Genomic DNA, 18,207 nt, shown 5'->3' with positions numbered 1-18,207 from the left:
TCAGAAAAAATTCGGGTGTTGCATCGGTGTTTCTTTCGAGTGTTGGTCGCTAGCACCGCCGATATCGAAGACTCGTCGACAAAGTCGGTGTGGATACCGATAGAGGCGTCACGCGTGGGACGCTCGGTCGACAATTTTAAATATTTCAGGTACGCTTTTATTTACTCTTATTTTTCTAGTAGGTCTTGGAATTAGTTTCACGGGTAGGAAATTTTGAATTAATGTTCTCTTTTCGCTTCCGTTGGCCCCGTGAAACTAGCAACTGATATCAAAGCCTAGCTAGTTAGAATTTGAGTGGATAATAGCATAAAATATTATTTTATACTTGGTACTTGTGTGATTATGTTTGATATTTGCGGTGCATGACTGTTAGACATGGACAATGTCCTAGTTGTGTTAGTATAATAGTTATGCGTGTGGACTATTATGTAATGGTTACATAATAGTGTATGGTGAGATCGATTAAATGTTAACAAAATCCTTCAAAATATTAAGTCCATATCCTTCCATCGTGTAACGCTCGTCAAGACCAAGATCAATGAGTGTGTAGACCTTGCCCTCGCAGGATGCCCCCATCTATCCTAGTAAGACGTGGTATTTACCAGTGGGTCAGACTTAACTGAGCAAGCCTAATAGGATTAGGAGTTCAGAGGCATGTAGTTGGGCATCGATTTACAAGATATATTTGAATAAGGAGTTATTTACCCAACTAATCAAGAGTTGCATGTGATGCAATTGGAAAAGTGAGTTCCCTACCTAAATAACCAGTTCTTGATGAATCAGCCCTCGCTGACTCAGAACTTGGTGAGATATGGATCTTGAACTACTATGAGAATGATATTCTCTGAATCAATGTTGAGGGTCATTGATTTGATATAAATAGTGGAAGCAATATTTAATAAAGTCCTCATTAAATATTGTTGTGTCATAATACTTATTTTGCATATTTCTGTGGTAGTTACCATGGCAAGGAGCACCTCTAGTACTTTCTGTTTGCGACCCGTCCTTGATAAGGACAAACTGTCAGGGAATAATTTCCTTGGTTGGTATCGAAACTTGAGAATTGTTCTCACCCAAGAAAAGAAGCTATATGTCTTAGAGCAACCTCTTCTTGCGCCACCACCTGACGATGCCCCCCAAGCTGAGAAAGATGCTTATAGTAAGCATCATGATGATGCCGTAAACGTCGGATGTCTCATGTTAGTCACCATGGACTCGGAGCTTCAGAAGTAACACGAGAAAATGAAGGCGTACGATATGATCATGCATCTCAGGCAGCTCTATCAAGAGCAGGCCCGACATGAGAGATTCGAGATCTCTATAGCACTTTTTCAGGCAAGGTTGACTGAGGGTAGCCCGGTGGGTCTTCATGTACTCAAGATGATTGGGTACGTCGAGACTCTGGGAAGACTGAGATTTCCTCTGGGTCAAGAGTTGGCCACAGATTTAGTCCTACAGTCGCTGCCCAGCAGTTATAGTCAGTTCATCATGAGCTATAATATGAATGACTACAATAAACCATTGCCTGAACTACTTAACATATTGAGAACAGCTGAGCATGATATCAGCAAGGGGACGTCCGTTCTAATGGTCCAAGGGACCAAAAGAAAGGGCAAGGGCAAGAGTAAAGGCAAGAGGGCTAAAGGTGCATCCAAGTATGACTTGGGTGCGTTGAAGCCTAAAGCCAAGGTGGCGAAGAATGATTACTGCTTCCATTGTGGCAACACTGGACATTGAAAGCGGAATTGTAAGGTATATCTGGAGGAGTTGAAGAAGAAGAAGGGAAGTGAGACTTCCACTTCAGGTATCCATGTTATAGAGATCAATGTATCTACTACTTCTACATCTTGGGTATTAGATACCGAGTGTGGTGCTCATATTTGTGGAAATATGCAGGACCTAAAGGACAGTAGATCGTTGGCAAAGGGCGAGGTGGACCTACGAGTTGGAAATGGAGCAAGAGCTGCCACATTAACTGTAGGGACTTATCACCTAGTTTTGCCTACTGGGCTAGTATTAGATCTTAACGACTGTTATTATGTACCTGCTATTAGTAGAAACATAATATCTGTTTCTTGTTTGGACAAGAAGGGATTTTGTTTCACTATCAAGAACAAGTGTTGTTCTATGTACATGAATGATGTATATTATGACAGTGCACATTTAAGTAATGGTCTGTATGTTTTTGATCTAGATACGCCTATTTATAATGTGGAAACCAAACGGCTCAAATCTAATGATTCGAACCCGACTTACCTCTGGCATTGTCGTTTAGGTCATATTAGCGAGAATCGCATCTCTAGACTCCATAAGGATGGATTACTGGACTCGTTTGATTTAGAGTCGATCGAGACATGCGAACCTTGCTTAATGGGGAAAATGACTAAGGCCCCTTTTACCGGAAAAGGTGAGCGAGCTAGTGATCATCTGGCTCTCATACATACCGATGTATGTGGACCAGTGAACAAGCTTGCTAGAGGTGGGTATCTCTACTTCATTACATTTACTGATGATTTCAGTAGATTTGGATATGTGTATTTGATGAAACACAAATCTGAATCTTTTGAAAAGTTCAAAGAATTTAAGAATGAAGTGGAGAATCAGTTGGGTAAGAGCATTAAAGTTCTTCGATCAGATCGAGGAGGTGAATATTTGAGCTATGAGTTCGCTGACTATCTTAAACAGTGTGGGATTTTATCTCAACTGACTCCACCTGGAACACCACAGTGGAATGGTGTAGCTGAAAGGAGGAATCGAACTTTATTAGATATGGTTCGATCTTTGATGAGTCATGCAAACTTACCTGACTCCTTCTGGGGATATGCTCTACAAACAGCTGCTCTCATATTAAACAATGCTCCGTCGAAATCAGTTGAAAGGACACCATATGAGATGTGGTATGGGAAGCGTCCCAAGATGTCTTTTCTAAATATATGGGGTTGCGAAGCTTATGTGAAGAGATTATCTTCGGATAAGCTTGGTCCTAAATCGGACAAATGTTACTTTGTGGGGTATCCTAAGGAAACTCGATGATACTATTTCTATAATCCCATCGAGGGCAAAGTGTTTGTTGCTCGAACTGCGGTATTCATTGAGAAAGAGTTTCTCTCCAAAGGAACTAGTGGGAGGAAATTAGAACATGGGGAAGTTCTACCACAAAATGACATTGACCAATCGACGGGTGAGGTTGCAGAGCAAGTACCACAAGATGTTGTGGCACAATCTTCTGCACATGTGACACAGGAGTCTCGCAGGTCTAGTAGGATACGTCATGAGCCCGAGAGATATGGATTTCTCGTGACTCAAAACAATGACGTATTGCTCATAGATGATGATGAGCCTACAACCTATGCGGAAGCCGTAATAGGCCCTGACTCTGAGAAATGGCTGGTGGCCATGAAATCTGAGATGGATTCCATGTACACTAAGCAAGTATGGACTTTGGTTGATCCACCTGAATGGGCAAAACCCATTGGGTGTAAGTGGGTTTTCAAGAAGAAGACTGACATGGACAGTAATGTGATTACCTTTAAGGGCCGACTTGTGGCAAAAGGTTTCAGACAAGTTCATGGTGTTGACTATGACGAAGCTTTTTCCTCGGTGGCTATGCTTAAATCCATAAGGATCTTGCTTGCAATTGCAGCTTATTATGATTATGAGATCTGGCAAATGGATGTCAAAACTGCATTCCTGAACGGGAAGCTCCTCGAGGATGTGTATATGACACAACTTGAGGGTTTTGTCGATCCACATAGTGCCGGAAAGGTTTGTAAGCTACAACGGTCTATTTATGGGCTGAAGCAAGCTTCTAGGAGCTGGAATCTTCGTTTTGATGATGCAATCAAAGAGTTTGGTTTCATCAAGAATGAAGATGAACCATGTGTTTACAAGAAGATTAGTGGGAGCATAGTAATCTTCCTGGTGTTATATGTAGATGACATACTTCTGATCGGGAATGACATTCCTTCCCTACAGTCTGTGAAGACTTGGTTGGGAATATGTTTCTCTGTGAAGGACTTAGGCGAAGCTACCTACGTGCTAGGTATCAGGATCTATAGAGATAGATCCAGGAGACTGCTTGGCCTAAGTCAGAGTGCATACATAGATAAAGTGCTTCGGCGTTTTAGCATGCAGGATTCTAAGAAAGGGTTGCTGCCTATGTTACATGGCATAAGCCTTTCGAAGGCTCAGAGTCCTTCTACTCGAGAGGAGAGGGACCGCATGAATAGGATTCCATATGCGTCGGCTATTGGATCCATCATGTATGCTATGTTATGCACTCGATCTGATGTCTCGTATGCTTTGAGTATGACGAGTCGATACCAATCAGATCCAGGTGAGAGACACTGGATCGCAGTAAAGAACATCCTTAAGTACTTACGAAGGACTAAGGAGATGTTTTTGGTATATGGAGGCGAAGAAGAGCTCGTTGTAAGAGGTTACACCGATACTAGCTTCCAGACCGATAAGGACGACAGTAGATCGCAGTCAGGGTATGTGTTCTGCCTGAATGGAGGTGCTGTGAGTTGGAAGAGTTCCAAACAGGAGACAGTAGCCGACTCTACCACAGAGGCCGAGTATATTGCTGCTTCTAACGCTGCAAAAGAGGCCGTTTGGATCAAGAAGTTCGTGACAGAACTTGCTGTGATTCCTAGCATCGCAGACGCAGTGGATCTCTATTGTGACAACAATGGAGCCATTGCGCAGGCTAAGGAACCCAGGTCTCACCAGCGATCCAAACATATACTCAGGCGTTTCCATCTCATTCGCAAGATAATCGACAAAGGAGATGTGAAGATATACAGAATACCAACAGATGAGAATCTCGCAGATCCACTTATGAAGCCTCTTGTGCAGCGCAAGCACGAGGCTCACACTAGATCTATTGGCATTAGACAGATGCCAGATTGGCTCTAGTGCAAGTGGGAGATTGTTAGGAATTGGTGTATGCCCTAGAGGCAATATATCATCAGTTCTGTAATATGACATGTATTTCATTATATTACGAGGCATTTATGTTATTGTGTAGATTGCGCTAAAATATGATTTTACACAATAATGTCCTTGGAATAGTAAGTTCAATAGGCATCAAGTGTGACTTGATTGTGAGATCCTATAATTACCGAACATTATTCCTAAATGTCCCTAGTCAAAGTATTATCGTTAATTAGGACGACGATAATACGGTTAGACTAGTGTGGGTGTTGATTGATGACCAAGTCTCACAGGTCATGGATATGGAGATATTAAGTCACACCACAGGTATACATTAAGAGTAATGTGTACTGGACTGATCCGCCATGAGATTGCTACATGGGTTGTTACGTGACTGTCATTAGCATATCTCAAAGTGACTATAGTGTAATAGTCCTTTGACTTGAGGTCACCATGAATTCCTACATGTAATGTCATATACTTTGATACTGTCAAACGCCACCGTAACAGGCTGGTTATAAAGACAGTTATTGGGTATATCACAGAGCATGGAGAGGAATGTGAGTGACCAAGATAGGATTTGTCCCTCCTACGAAACAGGAGCGATATCTCACGGCCACTTGGTAGTTAAGTCTAAAAGTGTATGCATACCCAAATGAGTCAATATACCGATATCGAACTCATTTGTTCTGATAGACTTACCTGGTAAACCAAGAAAGAGAGATATTGAGCTATACAAGGATGTCATCGACCATGCCTTGGGCTCAATAGAGATATAGAGGACAATGGATTATATTACACGGTAATATAGGTCACGAGGTTCGTCGAGAAATTGACTTTCTAATTACTTGAGTAACAGTGATGCATTGCTAGATGTCGCTCACTGTTTGTAATATTGAAATAGAGATTTCGATATTACTGTCAACGTAATTGGGAACCTACAGGGGTCAAACACGACGACTAAATCGATGAGATATTTTGAAACAATAAAAGCGTATAATAGAGATTAGATGATTTATGGTGCGACTAATTAATCGGATATTTAATGAGATTAAATTTGTCGATTAATTAGACTCGATTTATTAGATTAAATTGACCAATCTGATGCACGATTAATACGGTGACACATTGGCCAATAGTTCAATGTCACCTAGACTTACACATGTCACTTGGAGCCTTGATTTTCCTTATCCCACATCGGTCATGGGAAAAGAATTTGCCTCCCCATTTGCTTATAAAAGCAGTAGAAGGGGATGGATTCAAGTATGTGTGTGTATGCTTTATATGTATATATGTGAGCATATATATATATATATAAATAATTTGAGTTGAATTGTTCAATTCAAATTAGGTCCATTAGTCTAAAAAAATTCGGGTGTCGCATCGGTGTTTCTTTCGAGTGTTGGTCGCTAGCACCGCCGATATCGAAGACTCGTCGACAAAGTCGATGTGGATACCGGTAGAGGCGTCACGCATGGGACGCTCGGTCGATAATTTTAAATATTCCAGGTACGCTTTTATTTACTCTTATTCTTCTAGTAGGTCTTAGAATTAGTTTCACGGGTAGGAAATTTTGAATTAATGTTCTCTTTTCGCTTCCGTTGGCCCCGTGAAACTAGCACACTAGACTTCGTTGGTAGGGAGGAGAGGATGATGGAAGGTCGCCGCCAGTGCAACTGCGAGAACTAGCTTGAAGTTGGCACGCCGAGATGGAGCTCATGGCTGAGCGCGCCACTAAACGTCGTCGATTTTCAACCTAGAACAGAGTGCATAAAGGGAGAGACATAGAGATTTTGATGCCTACATATTTTAAGTTTTGATATTGTTCAAATCTACAATCATAAAAAATAATAATTTAATAATTGAAAAAGATTTAAAAGCTCTTGGCCAGGCGTGCCACTAAACATCATCGATCTTCAACCTAGAGCAAAGTGTAGAGAGGGAGGGAGATAGAGATTTTGATTCCTACATATTTTAAGTTTTGATATTGTTCAAATCTACAATAAAAAAATAGTGATTTAATAATTAAAAAAGATTTAAAAGCTCTTTTCTACTTAATTGTGTAAACCTTATGACTAATATCATAATATATATTTAATTATATTTAATAACTTGCAACGTGTCACAATCATATTAAGTCAAATGTCCTTCGTTAATTCGTTGAATATGAAAAGTTACTCAATGTAAAGATTCATTTGTCATATGTGGCGCAATATGAAGAATGGTTTGAGCTTTTATAATTTATATAGATGTCATAATAGAAGAGGACTTTATTTTCTTTATTTATTATTATTTTATTTTAAGAGCTTGTAGTGTATTCCGAATGAGCTCTTTTTACACCATATCCAACTTTAGCTTGGACATTTCGATATCGACAGAGCAAAAGTGACAGGTGACGCATAGTTCTAAATTCTCTACATTATTCATCCAGTTGGTGTCCCATTGTTGATTTCCAAAGTGTGGGCACTTATGCATGAGCGGTAGTTGTTGCTTTGCACCGTCGAAGACAATGTGCTTGAAATTTGCGCGACAACACATGATTATGGCTTTTCTTATCACGAACTAACAGTAGTGGTAGAAAATTTTCATAGCCGCAAGGATCATCATTGTAAAACAGTGATATGGAGCAATTGTAAAACCCTTGCTTTTCCTTTGATGTTGTGGACTTAAATAGTAACTTGAGTCCTTTCTTTCGATCTATATGGAAGAATAAGTCGGTGCCAACCAACATGCATGCATATAGGTTCCCAATTTGAAGGAGGGCATTGAGAAATTGTTGACCAAAATCATCTAACGTGGGAAGGTGGAATTTTAGGCTAAATAGGTTCAATTGGGGAAGGACGTCATGATCCTTTGACAACCTTGAGAGAAGCTTTGCACTGTTTATAAAAGAAATTTTGTTAGGCTATAAAAATATTGAATCATGTCAGTTACAGAATATAAGGAAATCTGTAAGTACTGTATTGTAACCAAGATGATGCTGTCCTATTTGGCAAATTTCTTTTGCGATGAAAGTTATGTAGTCCGAGCTGACTTGAGATATTATAGCCATTTTGTATGGAATATATTAAATTGTGTTGAAATCATGCTTGTGAACCAATACCTCGAGAGAGAATATTTGCTTGGATATAATAAAGCCTAATCGTGTTAATAACGGATATGATGTTGTTCTATTTCTTAAATTTTAAATTTTAAAATAACTAATATAATATATAACTTGTGTTATACCTTTTGTCTGACCATTCAAGTGAAAACGGTATGGACCACGACCCTTATGAGCATGTGAATCAATTTCACCCCCATTGAAGTGAAAGCAAATGCGGCATTGTACATGCAAATCCTCTGATGATATCCTCCTGGAGTTTGTCCACCTCGATAATCTAATAGTCGTTTCAACGTAGTAGGTGGCTCTTTCAAAAGTGGCAATTGAACTCGTCCTTCCAAACAACATGTACCAAATTTAGGATCCATGGTATGCCTACTTTTCTCTATTTGTTCTTTGCACCAATGGATGGCTCTACAATATTCACAAACACATGTCGGACGATCAAAGTTCCATGGCTCCTCAATTCTCATTTATGTTGAACTTCGTCCTACTATAGTGTGACTATCATTCTTACGCTTAATTGTACCTGTAAATTAGGAAAAAAAATTACACATTCATCAATTGTAATGTATAATGGATATTAGATCAATAGGCAAGTCATACTATATCTCGACAATAGGGATATGCGTACAAAACATAGGTAATTAAAAGAATCACGTATGCACTTAATAAAGGATATAATTATAATTATTAGAGTGTATTTTTCATTTTAAAAATCTAAATTAAAATTTCAATTTTTTAGGGGAAATGGCACATCATTTCGGCACCCTGGATTAACAATTTAAAAAGTTCACATTCATTTCCCTCTGTAAATTAATATACTCTATCAATTATATTAAAAAAACTCTATAGAGAATAAGTCATACATTCGACTTGAGCAGAAACTTTTCCCTTCTTCGAATGTAAAGCTTCCTTTCTTCGAGCACGTGCAATCTTACATTGCACCGATTGCATGGTCACGGACGATTGGCAAATCACTTCCATTAGCTCTTCATAAAAATAATAGAAGTATTCTTCTTAACCGCACAATCTTACAGATTAGTCGTACTTCTATAATCAAAAGCCTCAACATGGCTACAGTTTATGGATGACGGAATACTTCCCATATAATCACCGAAAATTGCTTCCACATTGAAAGTCTTGTCCAATCTAGAAACAATAAGAGTAATGGGCCCGACTATTGAGAGAAATCCAAAGCAAAATGTAAAATAACAATGGCAAAATAACAATGATTTTCCTGTTCATCTACTGTCAAATTTACCTTGCATGAGACAAATGTAGCTCAGTCAATATACAGATCAAAAGCAATCCTTCATACATAGAAAATGTAAATCTCATTGTGAGCATAACAAAATTAGGCCGGGTAAGCAAGAAACACAAGACAACCTTGTATCTCGAGAAAACACAGGTAAGATATGGCCATTACTTCACTATAATATAATCCGGCCGGTGGAGTACTACTAAATTAGCTTGCTCTACGTCACAAACAGAGATATATCATGAGAGAGGTAGAAAAAAAGTTCTAAATTCATATGGGTAAAGGTAATGAATCTCCTTGCCTCTTTACTATCACTTAGATTTCTAAATTCATTGCTGTTCTGTGGCTCTTCTTATTGAAGCAACAAACAAAAGAAAAATCGTTTGCATATTTGTATGAGACAAATGTAGCTCAATCTCACCTTCCATGTCTTCTACCTTCTCACTTGAAATTGATGACCTCTCTTTTTCCATCTTCATGAAATCGTCGTAGGTAGCTTTTGTTTCATGAAACCTGGCCTTCGTGTAGGATTATTTTTTTCTTTTTCTTTTTTATTTTTTAATGTGAATAAGTTATGGTAGAGTCTTTGCATCTTCCATCATACCGGTTTTGAGACTCAAGATGGCACCACGAGACTTCACCAATTGTCGAATTCCTGCTGGCAGTCATACGAAAAGTCAAGCGAGGAGAAGCCTCCTCCATCCTAAATGACATCGATAGGTAAGTCGCTCCGACTATTTTTATTTTATATAGATACTAATAATATTTATGTGGGTATTAGGTTTTTTATAAATATTTTGTTATGTTGATATCTCATAAAAATTATTCCTTTTATTTTCAAAAATTCGTAATTTATTAAATATAATATTATGTAATCAACAATATTTCATCAGAAAGTTAGAAAAATATATTTTAAAATTTTTTAAGTTTTGTTAGGAATTATTTTCAAAAGCATAAAAAACCTCAAAAGACGGAAAAAATCGGATCTTATCATAAAATATCTCAAAAAAACATTTCTTTTAAACAATTAATATCAAAATAAGAAAACTAAAAAAATCCGAGAATATTCGAGTGCTCTAAGGCTATCTGGCCAGACCACCATGTCCTTGTTATATATATGGAAAAGGGTATCAAATAGTATTATCTCGATAGTCTCATTTACAGATAGAAAGCGAGAAAGATGTATTTTATTATTTTTTTTCTTTTTTAAATACATAATGATACATTTTCAAAAGAATGATACAGTCAAGAACGAAAGTAAGAATTTTATGGTACGATTTCAAGGTACTGTCCGTGTCCAGAACAATGCCCGCTGCTGCCTCGTTATAAACATGGATATGGGTCAATGTAGAGCTCTGTGGATATTCATTGTGGGATCTTTCAGTTAGAGCCGAACTCTCGGTTCCACTCCTCGAGCTCCTCCCACTTTCTTCTCTGTAAGCTTGGTTTTATGACTGTCATTGCCTTTTGAACGTCTTCATATCTCAAGGGCCGCACCTATTTAAAACACAGACCAAACTGACATAGGCAACAAAATCCCGAACAAGAAAGCACTCTTCGAGGGAGTACATTTTTTTTTTTTTGCTGATTTTTTTTCTTCTTTTGCTGGCTGTTCAAGGGGGTAAATGTTTTCAAGAAAATAATAGAAAGATAAATCGAATAAAACCATATTTATGACCTGATCTTCCAAAGCAGATGCAAAATCTCAGTATGAAAAAAGAGGGGAAAAAAAGAAAAAAGGAAAAGAACAACTGTCCCCCCACAAGTCATCATAATAGCACCAACAACCAGATAGGAGACGACCTTGCTTCTGTCACCAGCGACCAAAAATGAAGAACTACCATGGAAGACTGGACAGCAAATAACGTAATTCACTGGAAAAGCTAAAAGATGGTTCTTTATATTTTAAGCTTATATCATGAACAGAACACGTGTCTACTAACTGGATTTATAATGTTTTGTTTCAGAAAAAATTACCTCCCCCAATTCTCGAATTAGAAAAAGAAAAAAGAAGAATGAAATTATATTGCTAAGCTGCAAATAAAGTAATGCAACGACTGATCTAGGTTGATTACCTGATTTGCCGTCACTTTGAGGATGTTTGCGCCAAGCTCTCTTATGGGCATCATAGCAGCTTCTTCACACAAGGCTTGCAGATCACTTCCAGAATATCCTATTTATCAGAAGAAACACGTAACACGTCAGACCGGGGACAAGTCCAAAGATATCTATATTGCATAAAAGTTGTACATATACATATAAATTATATTTATATAATAAAACTTGAAAAAGTCAAAAAAAAAAGGCACAAAGTAAAAGCAAAAAATCCCAGCATAAGCACAGTAATATCATTTGCATGGGCTAACATTTTACTCACCTTCTGTTTCTCTAGCTAGTCTGTCGATATCGCCACCTGTCACCAATAATTTGAATAACCTCAGGTCAGATTATAATAACCTCATTGGCCATAGCTGAACATGATTAATGTCCCCCAACCTCTGACACACTCTCTGACTAGCAGATCTTATCTTTACTGTAAAAACAAAATTCCAAGCGGACACATCCAAAAATATGAGAAAGAATAGACATTCTTGTGATTTGTATCCAGGCATCACAGTGTTAACTGATTAGAGTCAAGTTAATTGTGGAAAGATCAGCAGATATGTATTCAGTTCCAAATAGGGTAGATCAAGTATAATGTTTTTTCAGTTACCGCAGTATTTCCAACAAGAATTACTTGATCATCACTTATCCACCACCCCCCCCAACACCCCCCCCCCCCAAAAAAAAAAAAAAAAAGGAAAAAAAAAAATAAAAAAATCACTTGACGTGGCATCTTACGCCAAATAGGGGTATTAGGCATCTCTCTTTCACCCAGACGATGAACTTCATTGATTACTAATACGCTCTTTAGCTCATATTTGTTCACTCAAAAACGAATTCAGGTATTCATGCTACTATCATGTTTATTTTCCAACAAGGCTTGGGCCATTAGGTCCATATTTTAGGTTTAGATTTTGATGTCTTGAGCTATTAGGGTTAGGGTCTGCATAAATACTCTTGAGACTAATTCCTATAAGAGGTTAAGTCATCATTTCTAAAGCTAGCGGTTCCAGGCCCAAGTTCTACTTTCTCTAGTTCCTACTTCCAATTTGCTTCTCTTGGTCAATTCTGTGCTAATTCCATTTTTACCCTACACCACTTCACCAACAAAGTCATAAATGGCTACTCTCTTACGCTTACTTGATATCAAAGCAACTACAGTTTGATTGTTATTTTTGTCTGTCACCTAAAACAGCAAATCAGAGCTCACTCTTTACTATGATGGAAAAATTAATATGAACATTATTTTACTAGAGTAAGCCTAGGACTCTGCCATGCAGGGGACATTTTCAAACAAATATCAGTATGTCTTTCTCAACCTCTCCATAGACACTCTTCAACTTTGATCCTAATTGTGACGTCCAGAAGCTACATACATACATATACATCAGTTTAATTCCTATTTATAATCAGAGTATTAAATTAATTCACAATGTGACTGTCTGGTTCAACATGACAGCCCAGTAATATCAATCCTCCACCATGATCTGAAGGATCACCAATATTGCAAGCCTTACTAAAAGGTAAATGTCATGCCGTGTCTCTAATGAATTTTATTAGCTGAACCATGTTTGGCCGTGCGAGAATCACATACTTTTTAACTGTATATATTTGAGCATGCCAAGGCAGAGTAATCTACTGAAAAGTGAAAACAAATGCCTCTTCCTAACAATATAAACAAGGCAAACAGGAATGGACTTTAGACATATCCTTACTTGGTAAAGAAAATGCTTGGCCTTTGAGTTTGTTTTTAAGAAGCAGTCTTCTAACACTTTCATCCGGCAAAGGGACATATATTCGCTTGACCTGTATATAACATCATTTATGACAGTAGATTATCAAGCGAGTCGTGTTTTAATCCCTAATTGAAAGTAAACAAATCATGGAAAGACAATTAACCAGTCTCCTCAGGACTGCATCATCCAGTTCTTGTGGTTTATTCGTGGCACCTACATTGACATAAATAGATTAATTGTCAGTTGACAGAAAAGAGTAAGATTACTTATTAACTATATAATAGACTATGCAGAAGCCTCGCCCTCTCTTGGATGGTGACTGAGGCGTATGTAGTGCAGATCATTTTCCAGAATTCTACAAGAAGTTCTAGGCATGTCTTTCCTTTATGTGCTTTGCGATTTTTGATATAAAATAATTAAGGCTTTGGAATGGAGGAGGTATGACATTCAGCTTAAATCTTAAATCTTAAATGCTGGAAAAGCACAAAGCAAGAGAGGCTAAGGGCAGCTGCCGCACTTCAGTTATAGGTCCAACAAAGCAATATGGACAAACTTAAATGCAGAATCCAGAAGACGCAACTAAATCTACAAAAGCAGAAACAAGAGAGGTAATTATTTCTAACACTTACCAATTACAATTACTAGATCATTCCGATTAGAAGTGACCCCATCAAACTGGATTAGAAATTCGGACTTCAATCGCCGGCTTGCATCATTCTCATTAGCCAACCTTGTTGACATGATACTGTCAATCTGTTAACAAAAGAAGTCCCACTCATTTACCAACTTTGAGTGACAAAAGTTTGCATGTAAGATTTATCTTGCAGATCTTAAATCCAAATAGACACCACATAAGATTAGTAGACCCTATACGCCATGTTTTCCTGATAAGCACGAGCCAATAATCCTAGATATCCTAGAGAATGGAAAATTAGGATTGACAAATGCATCCATTACATCTAACCTGTTTTATGAGTTGGAATCAATGATTCCGATTGTTCATGAATGATAATATCAACAGGTATGAAACTGAGAAAAGTTCCCATTGAAACAGAAATGAACATATGCCTGTTTGGTTTTAGGGTCCGCTTTTAAAATTTTAACCCTAACTTTAACTATACTCACTACACAACAAAAGTTAACAACACATTTTTCCCTTTTCTTCAATTTTTTTAACCATTCAATTCAATTTTTAATACTAAATTCCCTCAACTATTTATTACTTTTTCACATTTTTTCTCATAATTCAACAGCTCAATCATTACAACCCAATTAAAATCAAAACTCAACTCTACTTAACTCTAAAACCAAACACACTGATAGATTCTAGATATTAAATAAACTTGACTCCCAGAAAGAATAGTTTTGGAACATAGTATAGCAGTTCTCTCCTCAAGTATTATGTCTGATCTGCAAGTAAAAATTGAAAAAACTGCATAGGATGTCAGAACCAGTATATATGAAGGTTACAGATAACTTACTTCATCAATAAATATTACAGAAGGCTGTCTGGATATAGCAACCATGAAGAGAGTCCTGACAAGCTTTTCAGCTTCGCCAACCTAGCAAAGGAAAATCATGAGAATTTTTACAAGACTCCAAATACAAGTAGATCTAATGGTTAAAAAAAAAACTGAAACTCACCCATTTAGATGTAAGTGAAGATGCAGAAACATTAAAAAATGTTGCCTCAGACTCTGAAGCAACCGCTTTGGCAAGCATGGTTTTCCCATTACCAGGTGGGCCAAATAAAAGCAGACCTGCAAATGAAGTCCAGATATTTTCTCCATTAAAATAATATCCTTCATGTCTCCATATGTTAGAGGATGCGCACACAGAAAGCTCTTCTCAGATATTACCTCTAGCTGGCCTCCTAAGCCCCGTGAACAAATCTCTTCTCTTGGTCGGCAAAATAACCATTTCCATCAAAGCTTGTTTTGCTTTATCCAGGCCAGCTGCAAACTCACGCCAAGAATTCTATAAATTTCATCGAAATCACATTATCACAGGAGAGAACATTATGACATAGTGAGAAATGAAATAACAGCTTCTCACCAACATCTTCCCATTTAACAGATGGGCTTCTGTCCACTATGGCAGTGTTTATCATTTCGACCAATTTTGCATCATAACTACCTCCAGATTCTTGCAAGGATTTTGAACTTGGCACCCTCTCTCTTTGGGTCACCGCAATCGGAACATTTCTACCAGATTGAGGAAAGTTTTTTGCTCCATTTTTCCTAGGGTTTGATGTTTGCGACGAAACTGCAGTGGCTTTTGCATGACTTAACACACTCTACGTACGTTTAGAAAGATTGAACAATTCAATGAAAAGATCTGCGAATTTATCATAATGTAGAAAATTTGCTATATGCAGCATATTCTCTTTGAATAATATGACATGAGGAGAGTCACAAGAGTAGAATAAATTGACCATGTTACCCCATCCCTGTGAATGTGACTAAATGAAAAGTGGCAGCATGCAGACAAATGTTAAAGGTATTAGTAAAAAGATGAAGCAGAGAAAGCTACAGATAAAAAAATATTAGAATGAAAACCAAATTTACAAGTACGGTGATAAAAGCCCTCTTTTTCCACCCTTTCTCCAAACCTCGGTCTGATACAAGATGAGGACGGATGTTAAAACTCGAACACCCCATAGTTACTCACGAAACTTCAATTGAAAATCAAGGTAAGGTTTTGTTACACCTACTCACTATGTTTAGAGGTGTAGGTAAGAGATGAGTAATAATATAAATTCATATTTTTGCAGAAGACACACCTGGCTTGTTGATGTTGCACCTGCTTCAGAAGAGAATGAGAATGAGATAAAGGGGAATAAAGAGACGCAGTACAAGGACCTATTATCCACCAATAAATCCGCAAAATGAACTGTTGGAAGATAGAATGAGTTATACCTGCTCTCCGACTTAAAGCTTGCAGTCTGTCAGAAACTTGATCCTGCCACTGAGAGATCTTTTGTCGGTATGACTTCACCTTCTCGTGTTCCCTTTCAATAAAGACCATCTAGTATATAAGAACAATAAATCTTGGGGCAAAAATTTCTATCAAGTTTCTTATTTACCTCATAGGCATAGCTAGGAAACCACACACCAGACGTATGTGCAAGGAAATAAGAACAGACTGGATAAAAGTAATAAAGGAATAGCAAATACATCATTTGCGACAAGTTTAACTTTTATAAGATAAGAAGACGGAGAGCCTAAAACAAATGTCACATGCATCTCTTACAAATTTCTCTGAGGAATCAGTTTATTGATACCATTCATCTATTTTCTAAGAAGAACTCGATGCCTAAGAAAGTTTCAATGCAACACCTAGAATTCATTTCCTAAGACCTCAAAAAGTTTGACACTCTCTTAGTGTCAGCTCAGTCATCAGAGCAGGACCACTAGGCTCCATAGTTCTCATTCCTGAAGGGAAAACTCCTTAGTATCACAACTCGAATAGAAAACTCCATAGACAATCTTACAAAAGCTCTGTCATTTAAGAAAGAAACATGCACCTTATCCCTCCCTTACTATCATTTCCAGTGTGGAATTAACCAACTGATGCATCCCGAATTAATTAACTACATTATGTATTGTAACTAATGCATCAAAGTTCTATGTTTTATCCCAGAAATTCAGCATCATATCAACGATCACGCAGTTCGAAAAATAAATCGCAGAAATTGAAGCCCACCTAGCCAGAGCAAGTCGACTACCTGGAGCTTATATATGAAGGCACTGGGGTCGAATTCCCTTCGGTGAGTATACGCTGCGCAGTCTTGTAATGAACAATGGCATCGTCCACTAGACCCCATTCTTCGGCCCGCACGGCCTTGGCAATCTCCTCCTTGGCCAAGTCGAAGTAGCCTTTGATCTTGTACGCGGCCCTCTCGTTCGAGACTGGGGAGACGCCGATGCCGCCGCCGGCTTCCATGAATGGAGAATCAAGGTTTCGGGGATGGTGCTGTTGGGAATCGTCGCCGGAGTCAGTGAAGATTGAGCCGAGCGAGTCTATGAGGCCTCGGATGAAGCTCATCTCTTCAGCTGAGGAGTGATCAGAAGAAGGTTAGATTCTAGAGAGAGAGAGAGAGAGAGAGAGAGGAGGGAAGAGGGAGGGAGCTTACCTAAAGTGGACAGGAATCCACCATGAGAGAAGACCGATCAAAGCAATTTTCTTTCCTTTTCCTTTCGACGAGAAGCAGGGAATGAACTCGGGAAGGGAAGGGAAGGGAGGAAAGGGGAGGGGAGGAGACATCTTCCGGCAATTTTTTTTCCCTTTCTTTTTTTTTTTTTCTTTTTTGCGGAAAGAAATTTTTTTTTCTTTTTTTTTTTTCGGTATTTAACGGAGGTAAGAGCCATGAATACAATTCAATAGTTTCCGTAATGAAGACGAGACGACTCTAGCTACAGGTTGCACGAAGAAGGCAAAACAAAAAAAAGTGTAATTTATCTAGGAATTTTTAATTTAACTAGGAAAAAATGTATTTTTTTTTAAAAATCATTTTTAATGCTCAATATTCTATTGCTTTTTTTTAATCGCGGCCTCTGGCTTCATGGGCAACCTCGGAGGGGGAGGTGTGGCTGTCGAAGAGGCTCTCATCGCTCCCTTCCCTTTCCTTTTCCCTTCTCCTGTCTTCGGTTTCACCCTCTTTTTTTATAAAGTTTTTTTATATAAAATTTGTATCAGCTTATTCTATTTATTTTGATTAAATTATTTTTTGAAAATACTTTTTTTATGAAAAGATGATTTTTGGATGGAAAAATAAATGGTAGGCCCAGCGAGAACAAAACACGTAACATTTAGGACGAAGTTGAACAAAAGAAAAATGGTCTACGAGGAAAGTAAAAAAGTAATACAAGGTTGAGGACCAAAAAATGACTTTTTACCATTTTTAAGTAAGTTTCGAATTTATTCGAAAGTTAGAATACAAGTTGTCATAATTTTGCTAAGATTACAATAATTAGAAAAGATTTAATTGCATCAAGAATCATAATTTTTTTTATTTTTCGAAACTTGCATAAACTTTGTTTGTTAATATAAAAATACATCAACTATCA

At 37.8% G+C, this 18,207-nt stretch overlaps 1 protein-coding gene across 2 annotated transcripts; it reads right to left on the bottom strand.

Moving 5' to 3' along the window:
• Positions 1-10,365: 10,365 nt before the first annotated feature.
• Positions 10,366-17,432, bottom strand: LOC116187660 (spastin). Of its 2 annotated transcripts, none has more exons than XM_031516532.1 (14): positions 17,274-17,432; positions 16,866-17,193; positions 16,057-16,148; positions 15,921-15,943; positions 15,194-15,434; positions 14,998-15,093; positions 14,783-14,898; positions 14,620-14,700; positions 13,768-13,891; positions 13,302-13,351; positions 13,118-13,208; positions 11,677-11,712; positions 11,375-11,472; positions 10,366-10,796 (listed from the first exon to the last, which is right to left on the bottom strand). In XM_031516532.1, the coding sequence occupies exons 2-14, from the start codon at positions 17,183-17,185 to the stop codon at positions 10,680-10,682; spliced, it is 1,485 nt and encodes a 494-aa protein (XP_031372392.1). In that variant the 5' UTR covers positions 17,186-17,193; positions 17,274-17,432; the 3' UTR covers positions 10,366-10,679. The 2 variants fall into 2 exon arrangements, with proteins under 2 accessions (XP_031372392.1, XP_031372402.1); XM_031516542.1 differs by having other exon boundaries at positions 15,921-15,940.
• Positions 17,433-18,207: the final 775 nt, after the last annotated feature.

This window comes from Punica granatum, chromosome 1, assembly GCF_007655135.1.
Source record: "Punica granatum isolate Tunisia-2019 chromosome 1, ASM765513v2, whole genome shotgun sequence".
Lineage (NCBI taxonomy): Eukaryota > Viridiplantae > Streptophyta > Magnoliopsida > Myrtales > Lythraceae > Punica > Punica granatum.
This window is presented reverse-complemented; position numbering and strand designations above follow the sequence as displayed.